Raw genomic sequence first — 24,495 nt, forward strand, 5'->3', positions numbered from 1 at the left:
CTTGTGAAATATTTTAAATAAGCACTTTTTTATTTTTAGAGTTTATCATGATACATTTGTTTCGCGAAAATGTATCATAATAAACTGGGGGGACTTGATCATATACATAGCATTGTATATGTGTGTTTTATTTACTAAAGGTTAAAAGCAGAATTACGCGGACCCTAAAGCTAAGATATGCAATATTCGCTGAAAATAAAGTGCAGTAGTTATATTTCCGTGTTAATAAGGGACTGCGGTTTAATCCGATGAGTTTCCGCGGATGGATAAGTAGTTCGCATACCGCGGATATCTCGAATACTATAAATAGGAAGCTTGGCTTCTCATTTATAGGTTGTTGATTCTCGGCCATTTGCCCAAGCCTTTGTGAGTTTCACTTGTGACTTTGCCCAAGTAATTTCCACATTGAGTAAAGATGAATTATGCTAATTGACAATCAAGATCGGGTCGGGGTGGTTGATCACTTGTTAGTTAAAGTGAAAGACGATCATCGGGGCCCAAAATAATCATCAAACATCTCATCCTCCATTATAATCTTATTGCACTCAATCCGCAATTAAGTAACATCATTAATTAAGGATTGATCATTAAGCAATAAGTTTTACTATCATTTGTTTGACATGATTTAAAAACTAGTTTAAGGGTAAAGTGATCATTTTTATTTTACCACATTCTGTAAAATAGTAATAAGGATTGTTCGGGCTCAACTTATTCTATACAGTCATTAATATCTATCTTTAAAGTAAATAAATTTACGTTACTCGCTCCCCAAATAACAATAGCTTATCATATTCTTCTTTTCGACTCCAAAAAATTTCAAGGTCTGCCAGTGCGTGAGTGTCATGTGTTAACTCTTTTTTTCTTTGGCGAAAAATGAAAACTTTTATAGAATGAGTTTTTTCGTAAAAATGAAAGGACCCTTCAAAAAATAATTATAGACCGGCCCGGACAAGCCTCAAACCATAACAAACAAAACCGCACAGGGCACACAACCAAACAAACTGAGCCCAACAGAAAGCAAACCTAGACAACGAACGCACAAATAACATCATGAAGAAATAAACAACAAAACATAACGACATTCGACCATGAACAAGGCCCAAACTAAACAACAATAAGCAATAAACGCTAAAATAAATTGCCTTCTTGGAAGCATTCCAATCTCTGTTATCTGGCTTAGAAAATTTACCCGCAGTTTGTGGATATGTCACGGCTTTATCCGATCTAGAGACGACCCACTTATACACAATAGGCGAAGAAGTAACATGCGCATTATTAACATCTGAAACACGACCCTCGCATTGTTAACTATTTTGTTGTATGTTGTGTTTAATTAGCGAAAAACAAAACTAAGAGGTCTGAAAATGAAAAATCCATAAACACAATCTTTTTTTATTTCAATATCATCATTTCGATCAAAAACTAATCAATCTTCAATCTACAAAATCAAAACACAAATTATCACCATGGAAACCATAGTTAAAAACTTCGTAATCCAAATATCAACAATCACAGTATCACTTACATACTGCTACTTCATATCATCAAAGCTTCCTAAAGGTATATACAGATTCATATCTCTAATTCCAATCTTCTACATCTTCACAATCTTACCTCTTTATTGCACATCAATCTTCACAACCGCCATCACCTTTTCATTCACCACGTGGCTCACAAACTTCAAACTTATACGTTTCGCATTCGATCTCGAACAATCACCATATCATCGATCCATTTCACTTCTCAATTTCATCATCTTCACTTCTTTACCAATCAAATCAAAACGTAGTTCGACATCAACCAAAACACCTTTTCTCTACAAATTAGGGTTTCAGATATTGATCTTCTCAATACTTGTACAGACAGTACTCGATTACAGAATTCGAGCTCATCAGAATATCGTATTTATAATCTATTGTGGTTTATTGTTCTTAATAATTGATATAGTATCTGCGGTGGTTAACGCTTTGATGTTCGCGTTGATCGGATTAGAATTAGAACCGTCGTCTAATAAACCTTACATGGCAACATCGTTACAAAATTTTTGGGGAAGTTGGAACCTTATGGTAACAAATACGCTGCGATACACTGTATACAAACCTGTGGTAACAGTTTTTTCAAACTATAAGTGGGCTCCACTGGCCGGAATATTGGCATCTTTTTTGGTTTCGGGATTGATGCACGAGCTGTTTGTTTATCAGTTGTCACGTGAGAAGGCCACGTGGGAGATGACGCGGTTTTTTGTGATTCATGGAATATGTGTTGTAGTGGAGATGATGATTAAGAGAAGTTTAGCTGGTAGACGGTGGCGGTTGCCGGATTTTGTAGCGACGGTATTAACGGTGGGGTTTGTAACGGTGACTGGTTTTTGGTTGTTTTTTCCGCCGTTAGTTAGACGCCGTTTGGATGTGAAAGTTCTCCAAGAGTTCACGAGGCTAGATTTTTTACACTTATTATTCAATATTTATAAATTTGCTATTTTTAGTTTATACACCATATAGTAATTAAGATAGTAAGATTCATTTTTTGTGTTTATACCATCATTTTTAAAACACTTTGTTGTAGTACGTCAATTTTATAAAATGAATAATTAGAGCACTAAGATTCGTGACACTGAACACTGAAATTTAAAACACTCAGTGTTAAGAACACTGAGTTCGGTGTTAAATCTCAATGTTAAGAACACTGAGATTTAAGAACACTCGGTGTTTATACCATCATTTTTAAAACACTTTGTTGTAGTACGTCAATTTTATAAATAGCGGAAATCGTTCGGTGTTAAATTTTAGTGTCTAATTTATTATCTAATTATTTTTTAAAGAAGAACACTGAGATTTAACACTGAGATCAAAATAGCGGAAATCGTTCGGTGTTAAATTTCAGTGTCTAATTTATTATCTAATTATTTTTTAAAGACTTATTACAACAACAACAACATACCCAATCCCACATGTGTAGGGTATGGGGAGGTGAGACGTAGATAATCCTTCATCTATCTTTGAACAAAAGAGAAGTCGTTTCTCCACCTCGAGTGAAACACTCCAATAGTCTAAAAGGTCTTCCTCTCTCTGTTCGACGGATAAAGAGATTGCTTCCAAAGGACCTCCGGCCAAAAGGTAAAAATAATATATATATATATATATATATATATATATATATATATATATATATATATATATATATATATATATATATATATATATATATATATATATATGGGGCAGGATCAATGGGAAAGTAATCAATCGGGGGGAAGCAATTTTTTTTTTTTCGTTTTTTTTGAAATTTTTTTTTCCGGCATCAAGATCACACGAAAATATGAACATTTAGAAGAGACACTTCGTGATGAATGTTATTATTTAGGCGGGAAAACGATCGACAAAAATAACATTCAAGATAATATTGTTCGTGAAGAATATGAACGTTTTTTTTCTTCATATTTTGTGAAGTAAAATTTAGCCCGATTTAGAGTTTAGGATTTAGGGTTTAGGGTTTGGTGTTTTGGGTTTATTCCATAAACCCAAAACACCAAACCCTAAACCCTAAACCCTAAACTCTAAACCGTTCGTGTTAAAAACTCAATCTAAATTCTAAATCTAAACCCTAAATCTAAACCCTAAACCCTAAATTTCTAAACCCTAATATCTAAACCCTATAAACCCTAATATCTAAACCCTAATATCTAAACCCCAGTAGCTAAAACCTCAAAATACGCTCGAAAAACACGATAATTGTTATATATTACTTCTTCGAGCGTTTTCCCGCCAAAATAAAAACATTTATCACAAAGTGTCTCTACTAAATGTTCATATTTTCATCTCATATATAATGTTCGTGAACAAAGTTTTTTCAAAAAACGAAAAAAAAAAAGTTTTTGTTTCCCCCCGCTTCCCCCCGAATGGTTACTTCCCTCTTGATCCTACCACTATATATATATATATATATATATATATGGGCAGGATCAATGGGGAAGTAACCAATCGGGGGGAAGCGGGGGAAGCAAAAAAAAAATTCGTTTTTTGAAAAAACTTTGTTCACGAACATTATAGATTGGATGAAAATAAGAACATTTAGAAAAGACACTTCGTGATGAATGTTATTATTTTGGCGGGAAAACGATCGACAAAAATAACATTCAAGATAATATTGTTCGTGAAGAATATTAACGTTTTTTTTCATGTTTTGTGAAGTAAAATTTAGCCCGATTTAGAGTTTAGGGTTTAGGGTTTAGGGTTTGGTGTTTTGGGTTTATCCCTAAACCCTAAACTCTAAACCGTTCGTGTTAAAAACTCAATCTAAATCCTAAATCTAAACCCTAAATCTAAACCCTAAACCCTAAATTTCTAAACCCTAATATCTAAACTCTATAAACCCTAATATCTAAACCCTAATATCTAAACCCTCATGTCTAAAACCTCAACATACGCTCGAAAAACACGATAATTGTTATATATTACTTCTTCGAGCGTTTTCCCGCCAAAATAATAACATTCATCACGAAGTGTCTTTTCTAAATGATCTTATTTTCATCCAATCTATAATGTTCGCGAACAAAGTTTTTTCAAAAAATGAAAGAAAAAAAAATTTGCTTCCCCCCGCTTCCCTTCGATTGGTTACTTCCCTCTTGATCCTACCACTATATATATATATATATATATATATATATATATATATATATATATATATATATATATATGGGCATGATCAATGAGGAAGTAACCAATCGGGGGGAAGCAATTTTTTTTTTCGTTTTTTGAAAATATGAACATTTAAAAAAGACACTTCGCTATGAATGTTATTATTTTGGCGGAAAACGATCGACAAAAATAACATTAGAGATAATATTGTTCGTGAAGAATGTTAACGTTTTTTTTCTTCATGTTTTGTGAAGTAAAATTTAGCCCGATTTAGAGTTTAGGGTTTAGGGTTTTGGGTTTGGTGTTTTGGGTTTATTCCATAAACCCAAAACACCAAACCCTAAACCCTAAACTCTAAACCGTTCGTGTTAAAAACTCAATCTAAATCCTAAATCTAAACTCTAAACTCTAAACCCTAAGTTTCTAAACCCTAATATCTAAACCCTATAAACCCTAATATATAAACCCTAATATCTAAACCTCAACATAAGCTCGAAAAACACGATAATTGTTATATATTACTTCTTCGAGCGTTTTCCCGCCAAAATAAAAACATTATCACAAAGTGTCTTTATTAAATGTTCATATTTTCATTCAATCTATAATGTTCGTGAACAAAGTTTTTTCAAAAAACGAAAAAAATAAATAAATTTTGCTTCCCCTCACTTCCCCCCGATTGGTTACTTCCCTCTTGATCCTACCACAATATATGTGTGTGTGTGTGTGTGTGTGTGTGTGTGTGTAACAAATAAAAATAAAAATAAAAAGAGACGCCATGAAAATGGTAGAATCAAATATTCATGGGTTTTAGATCATGTCTAGAATTCAATTTAGGCTTTAAGCGGCAGTAAAAGTCACTTCCTCAAACCGTTTTCGGGTAGTTCTTGTTTAAATGATACGAGTAGTTCTCGTTTTCGTGGAAAGATGAGAAAATTCAAACCGTTAATTAAAAGTCACTTCCTCAAATATGTTTGGGGAAGACCAAAGTGGAAGCCTAGTAGATGTCGGGATAAATATCGATGGCAAGATAGGTATCTTATTAAATGATGTGATGGAAAATTCTGAGGACGTCGATGGTGAAGTTGACTGTTGCTCGTGCTGCTGCTCGTGCTGCTGCTCGTGTCCCTCATCATGCTCTGTCTCGGATTCGGAAACATAGTCTTCTTTGATTAATGTGGTGTCTGTGGTTTCGGGTTTGTTTATGTTTGTAGATTTTCGTGTATGGTTTTCGTTTTGGGTCCTTCGTAGCATTGGTTAGGGGCTTGAGGGCGTAGCCCTTCTCGTGTTGTTTAGGTTTTTTCGTGTTTTGGTTATTTGTGTGTTTGGGCGTGGCCCCGTGTGTATGCTAGCTTCTTGCTAGTTTTGTTTCTTTGTCCTTTAATAATACTTGCCTTTTAAATTTTTTTTTTATTATTTATTCAATTATTATTTTTTAATTCATTTTAAATTATTTGTATTTATTATTTAATTTATTTTAATAACACAAATATATATAAAATAATTAGATATAAATATAAATATATTGAAAGAATAAAATTACTCCGTATCATTTAGCCAAATAATTTGGCCCATATGTAGCCCATATTTACCCCATATTTGACTCAGTTCTTTTCTTTAAAATATAGTATGTTAACCTAATAATTAGAGAAAACAAAAATTGGTGCTGTTCATTGTCTTCTTCATCTAGTCAAGGAATCCCAACTCACAAAACAGAAAATAATTAAAGAAAAAATAAAAGAAAACCACAGAATTCAGCGTCGCCTAGGCAACGGTGGCTGAAAACGGTGAGCGGCAACGATGATTTAACGCCGAACGGGAGTAGACACCGCCGGAATCCCGGCTTCAGATTTGTTTAACGGTGAAAAAACGGTGATTTTGGTGCACGACTCCTAGTACTCTTATTCTTTATATATGCTAGAAAAATACCAGCCCGCGTGATGCGGCAGGGCTTTTTGAATTGCGTATTCATATTTAACGTAGTGATATATATTTACAGATTTAAAAACACATTGCTACAGGTATGTTTGGAAATACGTGGTTAGTACATAGTATACCTAATGGATTCCGCGTTTTTAACGCCAGAAAAATCACATAAATAAGGGAACAGAACCATCGATATGATGTGGTTAGTTTAAGTTGTTTATTATACGTGTACGTACATGTGAAAAATATCTTGAAATATTTAGCGTATTATAAAAACAATCTGTTTCACGCATAGCTAGTTGCCTTGTATTCGTAAAATTATTTCGAGTTGAACGGTGAAGTCGGAAAAATTTAACTTGCGGCGAGCGGGAAGATATGGAACGTTGAAAATTCGGGTGGATTTTGTTTAAGTTAATTTAAGAAAATAACAAATTTACGATTTTTACCCTGAAAGATTTGAAAAATTAACATAGTTGTGTGTGTGTGTGTGTGGGGTGGAGGGGGGGTGCTTTTTTGAAAATTGGTGGTGTCATTTTGGTATTGATGGAACGACCAAAAATCCAACTTGTTTTAGTATACAGGATAATAATAAATAAATAAATAAATAAATATTTTAAAGATCCATCACAATGAAACAATCCAAAAACATCTATATGCTGAGCTAGGGATGAGCAGAAGTACCATTTTACCGATCCCGAACCGGTACCGTTTTACCGGACCGAAGGGTAAACAGGAACGGTTCCGGTTCCAGATTTTTTGGCTTTTCAGTTTCGGTACAAAAGATCCGGTACCGGTACGGTACCGGGAAATTCCCGTATTAGTATCGATTTCAATACCCATATTTTTAAAAGCCTGGAATATGAAAAGGCCTGGAGCTTGGTCCCTTGAACTTCACGTATTTTGTATTGGTCCCGTACCCTAATCATCAAAAAAAAAAAAAAAAAAAAAAATCGTCGGCTATATTCATAAACCCTAATCATCAATCATCAATTGAAAATTCGTCGCCTATAATCATCAATCAACATGGACTCTCCTCCTTCATCACTTCCATCATCATCAATCCCTTCCATGAACACACCTGATCAAGTAAGTTATTTAATTTTTAAAAAAAGTTGTATATATAATTACAGTTTATGAACTTCGCATGAACACACATGTATATATTACATCTTATGAACTTCGCATTTGTAAATATGAACCTATGATCAAGTGTACTGAATACAGTTATGTTTATTAATCTTCATCTAATTACCCATGTTTTACAACCTGCTTCGTGTCTTTTTTTTTTTCTTTCAAATGTGACAATATATATAAGTATGTAGATCAGTTGTATATAACTATAAATAATCAGTAGGTTCACAATATTAAGCTTCCATCACACCATAAACTTTCTAAGGATATTGTCCAATATTATTTAGATGAAAGACTTAAATTGCATGCTTTCTTGAGTAACCCGAATAATACCGTTCACTTGACAACTGATACTTGGACATCATCTTGTCAACGTGAGAACTACATGGTAGTAACCGGTCATTTTATAGACGAAAATTGGGTAATGCATAAAAGAAGTATTAACTTCAAACCCATTGTTAGTCATAAGGGTGATGCCATTGGTAGTGAATTGATTGAGTGTATTCGAGGTTGGGGTATAAAGAATGTAATGACTATGACCCTTGATAATGCATCTAGCAATGACAAGGCCATAGCATATGTTTTGTCTAAGTTGAAGAATAAATATGAAGATGGTAAACATGCTCACATTAGGTGTATGGCACATATTATTAACCTAATAGTGAAAGAGGGCTTAGATGAAGCAAATTTGCATATTCAGTGTATTCAAAAAGCAGTTAAGTACATCAGGCAATCATCTCAACGGATAAAAAAGTTTAAAGAATGCATGAAAGACGAAACAATTGATTCAAAGAAGTTTCTATGTGGAGATTGTCCAACTAGGTGGAATTCCACGTATGAACTTTTGAAAAGGGTCGTGGATTTGAAAGATATATTTACAAAATATGAAGGTGTGGATAAAAGTTTCGAGCGTGATTTAGATAAGGTTCCCGGTGATGTTGACTTTGATGTTGTAAAGAATTTCATTAAGTTTCTAGAAAAATTCAAGGAATCGACGGTAGCGGTTTCAGCATCCACAAAACCTCTTGCTCATACTTTTTTAGTGTACTATTAGATATTGATGGTCACTTACGTGAGTGGTCGGCCGATCTTGATTTTTGTTTGATGGTTAATCCGATGAGATTAAAATTTGAAAAGTATTGGGGTAAGTTAGATAAACTAAATGACTTCATGTACTTTGCTGTACTATTGGATCCAACGATGAAAACAGTATTTATGAAACATTGTTTTAGAATCGTCGTTATGAATAACATGAACATGGATAATACATTGTCAAAAGTTAAAGTTGAGAAGAAGGTCGGTGAAATGATGTGAAACAACCCAACCCGTATTCCATACGATATTTTTTTTTATAATACACATTTACGCGCCAATTAAATATGTAAACCATTCCACAAGTTCCATTTAAACGTACATCAATTTAAATGTTTACAAAAGGCACGAAGGCCATTAATTAAGTTTTATAAAAGTTTGACCCACTACAATGATAGTTTATAATCCAAACGACACTCGAGCACTGTTTGGGGCTAAATTACCCAAAACGTTAGGCCAACATCAAAAAGCTAACACCAAAAGCATCCCCTGTCAACACAAACGGGAGACAACTAATCCAACCGTATGCCCTTACCCTTGTCCAAGCCGGAACCTATAAAATGATAAACAACGAGAGGGTAAGCAATGCTTAGTGAGTGCAACAATTATACATACATATATAACCTATCCATTTGCAATCACAATACCAAATACCTCATACGAACTTGTAACTCAAATAGCATGTCAACATACCCGTAACACTAAAAAGTCGTACATTATCACACCACTTCATTAGCATATATTCAACTCAATATATATATATATATATATATATATATATATATATATATATATATATATATATATATATATATATATATATATATATATATATATAATATGCTAAACAAAACAACAATCTCAATATGGTTAACCAATATCGCTATGGTGCTACCGGCTCGTGGTTCACACCATACGCTTTTGAGTCACACTCGTTTATAGTGCTACCGGCTCGTGGTTCACACTCGATGCTACCGGCTCGTGGTTCACATCTTAGTTTATAGTGCTACCGGCTCGTGGTTCACACTCGATGCTACCGGCTCGTGGTTCACATCCTAACCCACACATGTTATGGCACTACCGGCTCGGTGGTTCATACCATAACATTCACAAATAAATACGCTATATACACATACGTATAATTACTCCACTCACCTTGTCACAAGGATGATGATTTAGCACTTCCGAGCTTCAACGCAATGTACCTAAATCATTAAGTGCACATTCAATTTCACAACTAGTGGGATTAACCACGATACTCCCACTTGAGCATTTAATGACCCAATTTGCATTAAATGACTCAACTACACCCAACCGCCCATAAATGGCCAAGACTCAACGTTAATCACTAAGGCTAGTGAATTAAAGTCTACTAACTTCAATTAACACAAAACTTAGGGTAATCCATACCCATTTCATCTAATTAGGTCAACTAGTACATTTTGACCCATTTTATATTACTTAGACTCACAATCAAGTCAAACTTACCCATTTACACTTCTTTCATTAATCTTAAAGTGCATTAGTGACTAACAACACCATTTGACACTTACAACCTCAAATCATAATGCCAAAACCCTAGATTGTGGCTATTAGGGTTTCATTACAACAACACAACCCAAATTCACCCATTTTACCCTCAAATGGGTCATACAAATCTCTAGTAACCAAAACCCTAGCCATTAACCAATTAAAACTTAAAATATAAGGTTAGAACTTACCAAGACTATCCTCTTGTAGCTAACAACAAGGAGAACAACTTTAACTCTTGCTCCTAGGATTGATCCACAAATCTTCACCTCCAAATCTTAAGTTTATTCTAAGTGGGTTTTGTGTTTTGGGAGAGAAATTGGAAAGAAAAGAGAAAAGGAAATGAAATAAATGGAATAAGTGGCTGTGATTTAATGCTCCAATCTGATCTACAAGCAAAAAGACCAAATTACCCCTAAAACCCTTTTAAATTGAGTAGAAATCGGAGTCAGAACAGCAGAGATGCCGCGGCGCGGCCAATTTGTCGCGGCGCGACTTATCGAAGGAAAAACGACCCCTTTTAACCCAACTTCTGATCCATATTTGCTTGATATGCCGCGGCGCGGACCCCATTGTCGCGGTGCGGCCTAAGGCTGTATCTGAACAGCTCGACCAACTTAAACAATTTTCGATTTTATTTAATTTGTACATTCCAAACCCGCTTCCTATATTCACCTAGCCTTCAACAATAGTCTCACTAGACTTAACGCTAACCAAACCCATGTTTAAACTTATACATGCACACATTAGCAAGTATACATATATGTGTATATATAGATATATATATATATATATATATATATATATATATATATATATATATATATATATATATATATATTTATATATATATATATATATACACACACATATATTCATACATTTACGCATAAGCTAACGAGTTATAAACGTACAAATGATTAAGTAAGTACCTTTCGATACATACGGGAAAACGGGATGTTACAACTCTCCCCCACTTGAATCGGAGCGCGTCCTCGCGATCCAAGCCACATGACAAGAAGGAAGATAAACCAACACAAACTCTTCGGGCTCCCAAGTAAACTCCGAACCCTTACTACGACGCCATTGAACTTTAAAAGTCCTAACCTCTTTATGCCTCAACCTTTTGACCTTCTCATCAAGTATGACAATCGGTTCCTCGATATACTCTAACTTATTATTTAGCTCAATCTCGTCTAATGGCACCTAAGATGAATCATCCGCAAGACACTTACGGAGATGGGAAACATGAAATGTATTATGGATCCCCGCAAGCTCTTCGGGTAATTCCAAACGATACGCGACTTCACCAACACGAGCTAAAACCTTAAATGGTCCAATAAACCGAGGAGCTAACTTTCCTCGTTTCCGAAATCGAATAATACCTTTCCATGGCGACACCTTAAGCATCACCATGTCACCTTCTTGAAATTCGATCGTTCGTCTACGTTTGTCGGCATACGACTTTTGTCTATCTTGAGCCTTCTTCAAATGCTCTCGAATCATATCAATCTTACTATTCGTCTCTAAAACTAAATCGGTACTCCCGATTTCCTTTTGTCCCACTTCACCCCAACAAATCGGGGTTCGACACCTACGCTCATAAAGCATCTCATAAGGTGGCATCCCAATACTAGTATGATAACTATTATTGTACGAGAATTCCACCAAAGGTAAGTGCTCGTCCCAACTACCACCAAAATCAATAATACATGCCCGTAACATATCCTCCAACGTTTGATTCGTACGTTCAGTTTGACCGTCCGTTTGAGGATGATACGCCGTGCTCAATTTCAATTGTGTACCCATATCCTCATGAAACTTTTCCCAAAACCGAGATGTAAAGCGAGTATCTCGATCCGAAATAATAGATATAGGAACACCGTGTCGAGAGATGACTTCCTTGATAAACAACTTAGCCAAGGTCTCCGACGATATCGCTTCCTTAATGGGAAGAAACAAAGCACTCTTCGTCAGTCGATCAACTATAACCCAAATCGAATCAAAATGGGTTCTCGCCGTTTTAGGTAACTTTGTGATGAAATCCATGGTAATGTGCTCCCATTTCCATTTCGGGATTTCTAACGGTTGTAACTTACCATACGGCTTTTGGTGCTCGGCTTTAACTTGCAAACACGTGACGCATTGCTCAACATACTTCACAACATTACGTTTCATGCCCGGCCACCAATAATCTTTCCTTAAATCAAGATACATTTTCATCGCGCCCGGGTGAATGGAATACTTTGACTTATGTGCTTCATCAAGTAGCACTTGTCGATAATCACCCATCTTAGGCACCCACACTCTTCCTTGAAAAGACAACAAACCACGCGAACCCATAGTAATGAACTCCGATTGCCCCACAATTCGTTCCGCATGCTTGTTGTGAACGTAAGCCTCTATTTGAATCACACCAAGTTTTTCAAGAAAATCGTTAGTAATAATCATACGTAACAATCCCAATCGTAACGCCGGGTGATGACTTTTTCGACTTAACGCATCCGCGATCACATTTGCCTTGCCCGGATGATAAAGTATTTCACAATCATAATCTTTCACCACATCCATCCACCTGCGTTGACGATAATTCAAATCTCGTTGATTAAAGAGATGTTTCAAACTCTTATGATCCGAATAAATAGTACACTTGACACCATACAAGTAATGGCGCCAAATTTTCAACGCATGCACCACCGCCGCCAACTCAAGATCATGAGTCGGATATCTCGTCTCGTGTTCCTTTAATTGTCGAGAGGCATAAGCGATGACTTTACCTCTTTGCATTAGAACACACCCGAGCCCATTTAACGAAGCATCGCAATAAACCGTCATGTCTTCCACTCCTTCCGGCAACACTAACACCGGAGCTTGACACAACTTCTCTTTAAGCAATTGAAAAGCAATTTCTTGCTCGTCCTCCCAATTAAATCTCGCGTTCTTCCTTGTCAACTTCGTCAATGAAGAAGCAATTTTAGAAAAGTCTTGGATAAACCAACGATAATAACCGGCCAATCCGAGAAAACTTCGGATTTCCTTAGGCGTAGTCGGTTGTCTCCAACTCTTCACCGTCTCTATCTTCCCCGGATCTACTTGAATGCCGTCTTTGTTCACAATGTGACCAAGGAATTGAACCTCCCTTAGCCAAAATTCACATTTGGAGAACTTAGCATACAACTTCTCCTTTCGTAACGTCTTCAATACTTCACGCAAATGACGTTCATGCTCGTTCATACTTTTCGAGTAGACTAGTATGTCGTCATAGGGGTTCCGTTTAAATATTGGTCTTGTAGTACCTTTAAATCAATTGTGGAGTGGTGGGGGCCAGCCCTGGATTTCAAGAATTGCAATATTATTCGTGGTAATCAAAATCTAATTTCGGGTAAAGTCTTGATTCATACTAAGAATGACGAACGCATCAATGGAATAGTAAAATTGGTCGCAGGCATCTGGTGCAAACATGTTGGTATTTCAGAATGTGATGATAAAATAGAACTTGATTTGGAAAATATTCCACAGTCGGATTGGGACAGCTCGGAAGATGAGGAAGAAATTCCGGATTCTTTGTCCGGTGATGACGCTTCCGATGAACTTGAAGATGGGGAGATTCGATCGGAAAAAGGTCAGGTGAATGGTGGTGGTCATGGCAGCTTACCATTGCAGGTGGAAGATGATGGGTCTTCCTGCATGGGAATTAAGCAACCTTTTGATAAAGATAATAATGATGATGCTTTTTTGTCCAATGTGCAAGAATCACCTATAGATGCAAATATCTCCAAGTCCAAGACTCCGGATACCAAGGTGAGGTCTGATGTCTCGAATAAAAAAGTAAATCCTGAGGGCTGTTATTCGGGTACTAGTGTTGGGTCAGCTCACTTCAACTTAAATGGGCCCAACTTTCATGTTGATAAATCTGGCCCAGTATCTCGTGATAATCCAACAAAGGTGCTTAGTGTTGATGGGCCTATTAATCAAAATAAGTTTAATGTCATTAGGTCGGCCGATCCAAGAGATAATGTGGTGATAGAGGATCTCGGTGATACCGATTGCTCATCGGATGAAGAAGAATGTAAAAGTCCAGTTAAGAACTACGGTGGTGACGGGGTGGAGAAGGCTAAGATTTCCGGTGATACATCCTCGTTGAATGTTATGGATACCGCTAACAACTATTTGCCTAAAAAAGCAAGTAAAGGGGTTGTTTATGCTTCTGATTCGTCCAATTGCTGCTGGAATTCCATCGGCAACTGGAAAGCTTCATCGAAAATTTTACATGCGAAAAAATCGACTAGGAAAGGGAAAGGCGTTGAGGATCCAAGTGGGATTAATTGTGTGACATGTGGTAGTAGAAGATCGAAACTGAGTAAGAAGCCATCGTCGTCTAGGAATAGCAAGAAGAAGGAGGTGAGCCAATTGATATCGGAAAACAGTATTGGAGTTGAGGAATTCGGCACCAATCTTGGTCTAAAATGGACCAAGAAAGATATGTAAGTGTCTTCTTTCTCTGTTCGTATCTTCTTTTTATTTATGAAGATTATTTCCTTAAACATTCGTGGGTTCGGGTCCGGGAAAGAAAGTAAGTTTGGTGATGTTAAAAGCTTATGTTTGGTCGAAAGGCCCTCTATTCTAGCATTTCAAGAAACTAAATGTCATAACCTTGTCGACAATTGGATATTCGGGCTTTGGGGTTCTAATGATTGTGGGTATGTTCAAAAAGAAATGATTGGTAAGTCGGGGGGACAATTAATAATTTGGGATAAAAACATCTTCGAGGTTTATAGTGAGCTAATTGGTGACTTTTTTATTGCTATACGGGGGAAATGGAAACAGTCGGGAAATGAATCGATTATTGTCAATGTGTACGGTCCGCATGATGACGCCAATAAATGTAAGTTTTGGGATTCGCTTGACAAGATCTTGTGTATTGATGGTGTGTCGTGGGTCATTTGTGGGGACTTTAATGAGGTTAGAGATAAGTCGGAAAGATTGAATTGTGAATTTTTTTATAACCGGGCTAGGAGGTTTAACGAGTTTATTGATAGAAATAGTTTAGTGGACATTCCTTTGGGTGGGAGGAAATTTACTAGGGTTAGTGATGATGGGTTGAAAATGAGTAAACTAGATAGATTCTTGGTTTCGGACGACTTTCTTAGCTTTTGGACCGATCTAAAAGTGGTGGCTTTAGATAGAACTGTATCGGATCATTGTCCTATTATGATGTCGGATGGTGAAGTGGATTTTGGGCCTAAACCATTTAAAATCTTTGATGATTGGTTCGTGGTTGAGGGTATTGACAAGGTTATTGCCGATTCTTGGTCTGGTCCAATGGGGGGTAACCGGAAGGATTGCGTTTTTCGTAACAAGTTAAAAAGATTAAAAGGAGACCTTAAAGAATGGAGTAAAGTTCACTTTGGCAAGCTTGATTGTGAGATTGAGTCGGTTAAAAAGGTGGTAACGGATCTTGAAATGAAAGCAGAAGTAGGTAGTTTAAAGGATGAAGAGCGGACTAAATGGCTAAACTCGAGAAAAACATGGATGGAAAAGGAAAAAATCAAGACAGGGATGCTAAAACAGAAAGCTCGTGTTCGTTGGATGATCGATGGAGACGAAAACTCAAAATATTTTCATAATTCCTTAAAGAGGAAATATAATAAAAACAACATCCGGGGGATTAATGTTAATGGGTCTTGGTGTGAAAATCCTAATACAATCAAAGAAGTTGCTTTCAACCATTTTAAGAGCATATTCGAGGTACATAATTCGGATGGACCAAGCCTTGAAGGGCTGTTTTCTGAATTGATTACATCAGCGGACAACGAGCTCTTAGAAGCTCCTTTCACGGAAGGGGAAATTTGGGAATCGGTCAAATGTTGTGGTAGTTCGAAGGCCCCGGGACCGGATGGGTTCAACTTTGGTTTTTTCAAAAAGTTTTGGTCCATAATCAAAGATGATTTGGTAGGTGCTATCAACTGGTTTTGGGTTTTTGGCGAGTTTTCAAAGGGTTGCAATGCCTCTTTTGTTTCCCTTATTCCGAAGAAATCAGACCCGCTGAGTTTTAGTGATTATCGCCCGATTAGTCTTATTTGCAGTTATTATAAAATTATCGCGAAGATGTTGTCTTTGAGAATTTGTAAAGTGGTACCTAGTCTTGTAGGGAAGGAACAGAGTGCGTTTCTTGGGGGTAGATATATTCTAGACGGTGCGTTAGTTGCAAATGAAGTGGTCGAAGATCTTAAACGAAACAAAAAGCACGGCCTAATTTTTAAGGTAGACTTCGAGAAAGCCTTTGATTCGCTTAATTGGGATTATCTTCTTGAAGTGATGAAATGTATGGGGTTCGGTACCAAATGGTGTAAGTGGATTTCCTCGTGTCTTAAATCGGCTACAATCTCCATTCTCATAAACGGGTCTCCGACAAGTGAGTTTAATCTTAAAAGGGGCGTTCGCCAAGGTGATCCCTTATCACCTTTCCTTTTTATTATTGCAGCGGAGGGACTTAATATCCTAACGAAAAAGGCGGTTGAGAGAGGGATGTATAAAGGGGTGGAGGTGGGTAAAGATAAAGTCGTCATTTCTCATTTGCAATATGCGGATGATACGATTTTTTTGGCGAATGGAGTAGACGTAATGCGCGAAATTTAATGTACTTGTTGGAATGTTTTGAACGGGCTTCGGGGTTGAAGGTTAATTATAATAAAAGTCAATTATTTGGGATAGGCATTAGTAATGATAACGTGGAAGCTCTTGCGTCTTGGTGTTCATGTCTTGCAGGTCGGTTGCCTTTCATGTATTTGGGTATTCCCGTGGGTAATAAGATGAAGAAATTGAATGATTGGTCCCCGGTGATCGAGAAATTTAACAAGAGGTTAGCGGACTGGAGAGAAAAAATGATTTCATTCGGTGGACGGTTAACTTTAGTTAAGTCGGTTCTCTCTAGCCTACCTCTCTATTACTTCTCGCTCTTTCGTGCCCCTACTTGTGTGCTAAATTCTCTCGAGAGTGTGAGACGGAAATTTTTTTGGGGCGGGACGGGTTCTAACTCTAAAATGTCATGGGTTAAGTGGGAAAAAATCCTTCTTCCTCACGAAGAAGGAGGTTTAAATATCATGTCCTTAAAAAGTAAAAATTTAGCTCTTCTTTGTAAGTGGTGGTGGAGGTTTAAAACCGAAACTAACACTTTATGGGTCGCCGTAATTCGTAGCATTTATGGTTCTAATGGAGGTCTTGTGCTTGGAAACGGGCTTGTCCGAAAACCAAACGCTAGCCTTTGGAATTCTATATGTGTTGCAGGAAAACATGTGGACGGGTTAGGGATTTCTTTCTCTAAGTCTTTCATACGCTTGCTCGGGGACGGGAAAAGCACCTCTTTTTGGAATGACATTTGGGTGGGGAACGCAAGCCTCAAAGACAAATTCAAAAGATTATACAGGCTCGAGATTGACAAAGATATCAACATCAGTAACAAAACCGAAGAATTTAAGGGAGATGGGCTCGGCAATTGGGCCTATCCACCTATGGGACGAACGAATAGTGAACTAACTGAATTGCGAGATACTGTTCGGAACTTGCAGCTGATCGAAGATAAAAAAGACTGTTGGAGCTGGAATCTCAATTCGAAGGGTACATATATGGTCAAGGACTGTTCGGTTCTAGTGGACAAAGTCATCCTACCACGTGCGGTTAATTCAATTGAGTCGTTGCGAAATGGTTTGGTTCCAAAAAAAGTAGAGGTGTTTATTTGGCGGGCGAGATTAGGTCGTATACCGGTAAGGTTCGAGTTAGATAAACGGGGCATCGATTTGAACAGCGTGAGATGTCCGATTTGTGATGGTGACATTGAGACGGTGGAACATATACTTTTTTCTTGTCAAATGGCCAAAGACATATGGGCGAAAGTCCTTAAATGGTGGGGGTATAATTCGGCTTTATTCGGGTATGAGGATATTTTTAATGGTACCTTCGGCTACGTAGCACATGATCACAAAAGGAACCAATGGCAAGCGGTTTGTTGGGTGGTTTGTTACATTATATGGAAGAATCGAAATGCAAAGGTGTTCAAGAATAAGCTCGAGACGGTCCCATCTTTATTTAGCGAGGTTCAAGTTCTTTCATACGATTGGATTTCACGACGTTGCAAGGGTCATATTATGGATTGGCTTCAATGGTTCTCACAACCTTAGTTTCTCTCTTTTGTTAGTTGCAATCTTTGCAATTAGCTTAGGGCGGTGTAATTTGTTTTCTCTATTTCTTTCGTGATGTATTGTGTTGTTAAGGTTGCCCAGTCAACCATGTACTATTCGTGATTGTTTAATATAAGTCCTTCTTGCTTTTCAAAAAAAAAAAAGTATGTCGTCAATGAACACAATCACCGACTTGTCCAACATAGGTTGGCACACTCGGTTCATAAGATCCATGAATGCCGCCGGTGCATTCGTAAGACCAAAAGGCATAACTACAAACTCAAAATGCCCATAACGCGTTCGAAAAGCTGTTTTCTCAATATCTTTCTCACGGACCCGCATTTGGTGATAGCCGGACCGTAGGTCAATCTTTGAGAAATACGTCGCACCTTGGAGTTGGTCAAACAAATCATCAATCCTAGGCAATGGATAACGATTTTTGATCGTCACTTTATTCAACTCCCGATAATCGATGCACATCTGCATACTACCATCCTTCTTTTTCACGAATAAAACCGGAGCGCCCCATGGCGAAGCACTCGGTCGAATAAAACCCTTCTCAAGCAACTCTTGGGTTTGATTTAACAACTCTTGCATTTCTGTTGGTGTTAAACGATAAGGAGTTTTAGCAATGGCAGTAGCTCCCGGAACCAACTCAATGCGAAATTCAACTTGTCTTTCCGCCGGAACACCCGGTAACTCTTCCGGAAAAATGTCTTCGAATTCACTAACCACCGGAATTTCACGAATGGGTGGTGGCTCATCACGAGTATCAACAACATGGGCAAGAAAAGCCATGCCACCACTAACAAGAAAACGACGTGCCCGTGCAAACGAACATATCGGCACAAGTCTTCTTCGTTTATCGCCGTGAATAATTAACTCTCCCCCACTTGGGGTCTTCACACGGATAAATTTCTCATGGCATGCAATATTGGCTCTATTTCGATCGAGCCAATCCATACCAACAACGATATCAAAGTCGCCCAAAGTCATCGGGATAAGATCAATTTTAAAGTTCTCGGCACCAAACACAACGTCACAATTTTTACACACATCAACCACTAGCACCGTCTTGTCGTCCGCTATTTCGACTTCTACCGGACGACTTAGCTAACGGTCTATCAAGTTTAGGCACAAATTTTGGAGACACAAACGACAAATTTGCACCGCTTTCAAATAAAATCCTTGCCGGATTAGAGTTAACCATAAAAGTACCTGAGACAACTTCGTTGGATTGTTTGGCTTCGTCATTGGTCATCAAGTAGTTGCGACCCCTAGCCGTGCCCGCCGCCTTCTCTAACTTCTTAGCATGATCATTATTCAAATCGGGGCATTCCGGCCTCTTGTGCCCCTCTTTACCACAATTAAAGCAAGTGATTTTGGTCGACGCCTTGGTGCAATCACGGGCCATGTGCCCTATTTGGTTACAATTATAACACGTGGGTCCGAAACCCCCGGAAGTACCCTTCTTCACACTATTAACTCTCTCGGAGCCTTTTTTGTTCTTTTTATTTGAAAAATTCGAATGACTCGAACCTTCAAACTTTCTCTTTGAAAAAGTGAAATCACTCTTCCTTGGAACCTCCGGCTCAAAACCCCTAGCCAACTCGTATAAATCTTCAAAAGACTTAGCCATCCCCCGGCTAATCTTACCCTTCATCTCATCACTTAAAGTACGGTAGAAATCTAGCACTAACTTGTGATCATCACCAACATACTCCGGACAAAAACGAGTCTTTGCCAAGAAAGTAGACTTGAGAGTAACCAAGTCCATTGAACCTTGTCGCAAATTGTGCTACTCGTCCCGGATTTTATCAAGATCGGAAGAAGTTCGGTATTCTTGGAAAAATTCCTTCTTAAACTCATCCCATGTCAAGCTCATGCATTGCTCTTCACAATATAAATTGATTTTATCGTCCCACCACAATTTGCCTTCTTCACGTAACATGCTAGACCCATACCTCGTCTTCTTCTCGGGAGGACACTCACCGGTACGGAACGCCCCCTCGATATCGGAAATCCAACAAGTACTTTTCAATGGATCCCTCACCCCATTAAACATCGGAGGTTGAGTATCCTTGAAATTTTTGTAGTAGAAGTCCCGCCTTCCTTCACCTCCTTCACCACGAGGATAAATGTTTCTATAGTCAAGAGCCTCATCGACAGTGGCCTTCATTCGTTCATTAATTAAATCGGTTATCTGCTCGTCAACCGATTCCTTGAAAACTTTTCTCACGCTAACAAGAAAATCCTCCTTGTAGTTCTTCAAGATGGCCTCAACTTTGGCCGTGAATTCGGGGTCCTCGCTTGTACCACCGATATCGTTATCGTGTCCGTTTCTCGTCTTCATTCTATAAAACGGAAAAGGTTAAACCATGAACGAAAGGCATAACACGTAAGTATATACATGCGCACCATACTACTCCATCTTGCTCAACAATCGTCGTACATTACTCGTTTGACACGATTTGCACCCGTAACAACGGTAGCAAATCGTTGTTACGCGAGCACGTCGCATTAACTTGCTAGTACAACGTCCGTCTTGCTTGATAATTGCTAAACACAACACAAAACAATTAGCACAAGGTTAGTTCACATAAACCAAAGCACTAACAATTTCCGATTAGACCCAAAGTCCTACAAGTCCCGCATAAAGCGCTCACACAATAAAGCCCAAGTCTAGGCACCTATCTCAAGTCGCCTAAATCCCTTAGACCATGCTCTGATACCACTTGAAACAACCCAACCCGTATTCCATACGATAATTTTTTTTTTATAATACACATTTACACGCCAATTAAATATGTAAACCATTCCATAAGTTCCATTTAAACGTACATCAATTTAAATGTTTACAAAAGGCACGAAGGCCATTAATTAAGTTTTATACAAGTTTGACCCACTACAATGATAGTTTATAATCCAAACGACACTCGAGCACTGTTTGGGGTTAAACTACCCAAAACGTTAGGCCAACATCAAAAAGCTAACACCAAAAGCACCCCCTGTCAACACAAACAGGAGACAACTAATCCAACCGTATGCCCTTACCCTTGTCCAAGCCGGAACCTATAAAATGATAAACAACGAGAGGGTAAGCAATGCTTAGTGAGTGCAACAATTATACATACATATATATAACCTATCCATTTGCAATCACAATACCAAATATCTCATACGAACTTGTAACTCAAATAGCATGTCAACATACCCGTAACACTAACAAGTCGTACATTATCACACCACTTCATTAGCATATACTCAACTCAATATATATATATATATATATATATATATATATATATATATATATATATATATATATAATATGCTAAACAAAACAACAATCTCAATATGGTTAACCAATATCGCTATGGTGCTACCGGTTCGTGGTTCACACCATACGCTTTTGAGTCACACTCGTTTATAGTGCTACCGGCTCGTGGTTCACACTCGATGCTACCGGCTCGTGGTTCACATCTTAGTTTATAGTGCTACCGGCTCGTGGTTCACACTCGATGCTACCGGCTCGTGGTTCACATCCTAACCCACACATGTTATGGCACTACCGGCTCGGTGGTTCATACCATAATATTCACAAATAAATATGCTATATACACATACGTATAATTACTCCACTCACCTTGTCACAAGGATGATGATTTAGCACTTCCGAGCTTCAACGCAATGTACCTAAATCATTAAGTGCACATTCAATTTCACAACTAGTGGGATTAACCACGATACTCCCACTTGAGCATTTAATGACCCAATTTGCATTAAATGACTCAACTACACCCAACCGCCCATAAATGGCCAAGACTCGACTTTAATCACTAAGGCTAGTGAATTAAAGTCTACTAACTTCAATTAACACAAAACTTAGGGTAATCCATACCCATTTCATCTAATTAGGTCAAGTAGTACATTTTGACCCATTTTATATTACTTAGACTCACAATCAAGTCAAACTTACCCATTTACACTTCTTTCATTAATCTTAAAGTGCATTAGTGACTAACAACACCATTTGACACTTACAACCTCAAATCATAATGCCAAAACCCTAGATTGTGGCTATTAGGGTTTCATTACAACAACACAACCCAAATTCACCCATTTTACCCTCAAATGGGTCATACAAATCTCTAGTAACCAAAACCCTAGCCATTAACCAATTAAAACTTAAAACATAAGGTTAGAACTTACCAAGACTGTCCTCTTGTAGCTAACAACAAGGAGAACAACTTTAACTCTTGCTCCTAGGATTGATCCACAAATCTTCACCTCCAAATCTTAAGTTTATTCTAAGTGGGTTTTGTGTTTTGGGAGAGAAATTGGAAAGAAAAGAGAAAAGGAAATGAAATAAATGGAATAAGTGGCTGTGATTTAATGCTCCAATCTGATTTACAAGCAAAAAGACCAAATTACCCCTAAAACCCTTTTAAATTGAGTAGAAATCGGAGTCAGAACAGCAGAGATGCCGCGGCACGGCCAATTTGTCGCGGCGCGACTTATCGAAGGAAAAACGACCCCTTTTAACCCAACTTCTGATCCAGATTTGCTTGATATGCCGCGGCGCTGACCCAATTATCGCGGCGCGGCCTAAGGCTGTATCTGAACAGTTCGACCAACTTAAACAATTTTCGATTTTATTTAATTTGTACATTCCAAACCCGCTTCCTATATTCACCTAGCCTTCAACAATAGTCTCACAAGACTTAACGCTAACCAAACCCATGTTTAAACTTATACATGCACACATTATCAAGTATACATATATGTATATATATATATATATATATATATATATATATATATATATATATATATATATATATATAATATATATATATATCTACACATATATTCATACATTTACGCATAAGCTAACGAGTTATAAACGTACAAATGATTAAGTAAGTACCTTTCGATACGTACGGGAAAACGGGATGTTACATGATGGTTGATGTTGAAACAAGGAAGGAAGGTTTGTTTAGAACTTATGTACAAAAGTTTGAAAAAAGTAGTCATAATTCGGGAACTCAAGAATCACAAACTCAAGAAAATGTTGTTACGGGTCAAGGGATTAATAGCTTCCTTTCCAAGTGGAGAAGCGTTGAAGAAAATAGTAGTTCATTTGAGGTTGAAACGGAATTTTCAAGGTACCTAAATGAGCCAAAGTTGAATTGGTCTCCCACTTTTGACATACTAAAGTGGTGGAAGCAAAACGAGGAGCGTTTTCCAATTGTAGCACGGATGGCTCGAGGTAAATTACTTACTTTTTTTTATTGTATTTGAATTATAATTTGTTACATTATTATGACTTTTTGATCATTTAAAATTGTTAGATATATTGGCGATACAAATATCTAGTGTGGCATCGGAGTCGGCATTTAGTGTGGGTGGTCGTGTACTTGACCCGTATAGAACAAGGTTATCGCCCCAAATAGTTGAAGCTTTGATTTGCACCAAAGATTGGGTAAACAAATCAACTAAGCCTATATTTGAAGATGAAGTAATTGATAATGACGACGACATTGCAATTGGTAATCTTATTTTTAAAAAGTTTATGTATACGTTAGTGTCCTACATAATGAGTAATTAACTAAATTTGTGTATTTCATTATATAGAGATGGAAGAGCCGATCAAAGAACAAAACAAAAAAGGAAAAGAGAAAGTGTCCTCGTAAGGTTAGAAGGATTTGGTGCTGTTTTTGCTGTTTTGGTGCTTAAAATGCTGTTTTGGTGCTGTTTTGGTGCTGTTTTTGCTGTTTTGGTGCTGTTTTTGCTGATTTGGTGCTGTTTTGGTGCTGTTTTGATGCTTAAAATGCTGTTTTGCTGCTGCTGCATGCTGTTAATGTTGCTGTTTTTGCTGCTGAATGCTGTTAAAATGTTACTGTTTGCTGTTTTTGTTGTTAAAATGTTGCTGAATTTTGTTAAAATGTGGTTGAATGTTATTAAAATGATGCTGTTTTAGTATAAAATGATGCTGTTTTTTG

At 37.4% G+C, this 24,495-nt stretch overlaps 2 protein-coding genes across 2 annotated transcripts; both read left to right on the forward strand.

Moving 5' to 3' along the window:
• Positions 1–1,445: 1,445 nt before the first annotated feature.
• Positions 1,446–2,501, forward strand: LOC139858909 (probable long-chain-alcohol O-fatty-acyltransferase 5). The gene has a single exon (XM_071847746.1). It carries the CDS (start codon positions 1,467–1,469, stop codon positions 2,499–2,501), a length of 1,035 nt encoding a protein of 344 aa, XP_071703847.1. The 5' UTR covers positions 1,446–1,466.
• Positions 2,439–24,459, forward strand: LOC139857306 (uncharacterized). The gene is made up of 4 exons (XM_071846042.1): positions 2,439–3,116; positions 23,414–23,762; positions 23,845–24,042; positions 24,128–24,459. Exons 2-4 carry the CDS (start codon positions 23,453–23,455, stop codon positions 24,184–24,186), a joined length of 567 nt encoding a protein of 188 aa, XP_071702143.1. The 5' UTR covers positions 2,439–3,116; positions 23,414–23,452; the 3' UTR covers positions 24,187–24,459.
• Positions 24,460–24,495: the final 36 nt, after the last annotated feature.

Source organism: Rutidosis leptorrhynchoides, chromosome 7, assembly GCF_046630445.1.
Source record: "Rutidosis leptorrhynchoides isolate AG116_Rl617_1_P2 chromosome 7, CSIRO_AGI_Rlap_v1, whole genome shotgun sequence".
Lineage (NCBI taxonomy): Eukaryota > Viridiplantae > Streptophyta > Magnoliopsida > Asterales > Asteraceae > Rutidosis > Rutidosis leptorrhynchoides.

Excerpts from the sequence above, each read along its gene's own strand:
- LOC139858909 (XM_071847746.1), top strand. The coding sequence starts at position 1,467 with ATGGAAACCATAGTTAAAAACTTCGTAATCCAAATATCAACAATCACA.
- LOC139857306 (XM_071846042.1), top strand. The coding sequence starts at position 23,453 with ATGATGGTTGATGTTGAAACAAGGAAGGAAGGTTTGTTTAGAACTTAT. Across the intron at positions 23,763-23,844 it reads TGTAGCACGGATGGCTCGAG|ATATATTGGCGATACAAATA; the intron begins GTAAATTACTTA and ends TAAAATTGTTAG. Across the intron at positions 24,043-24,127 it reads TGACGACGACATTGCAATTG|AGATGGAAGAGCCGATCAAA; the intron begins GTAATCTTATTT and ends TTCATTATATAG.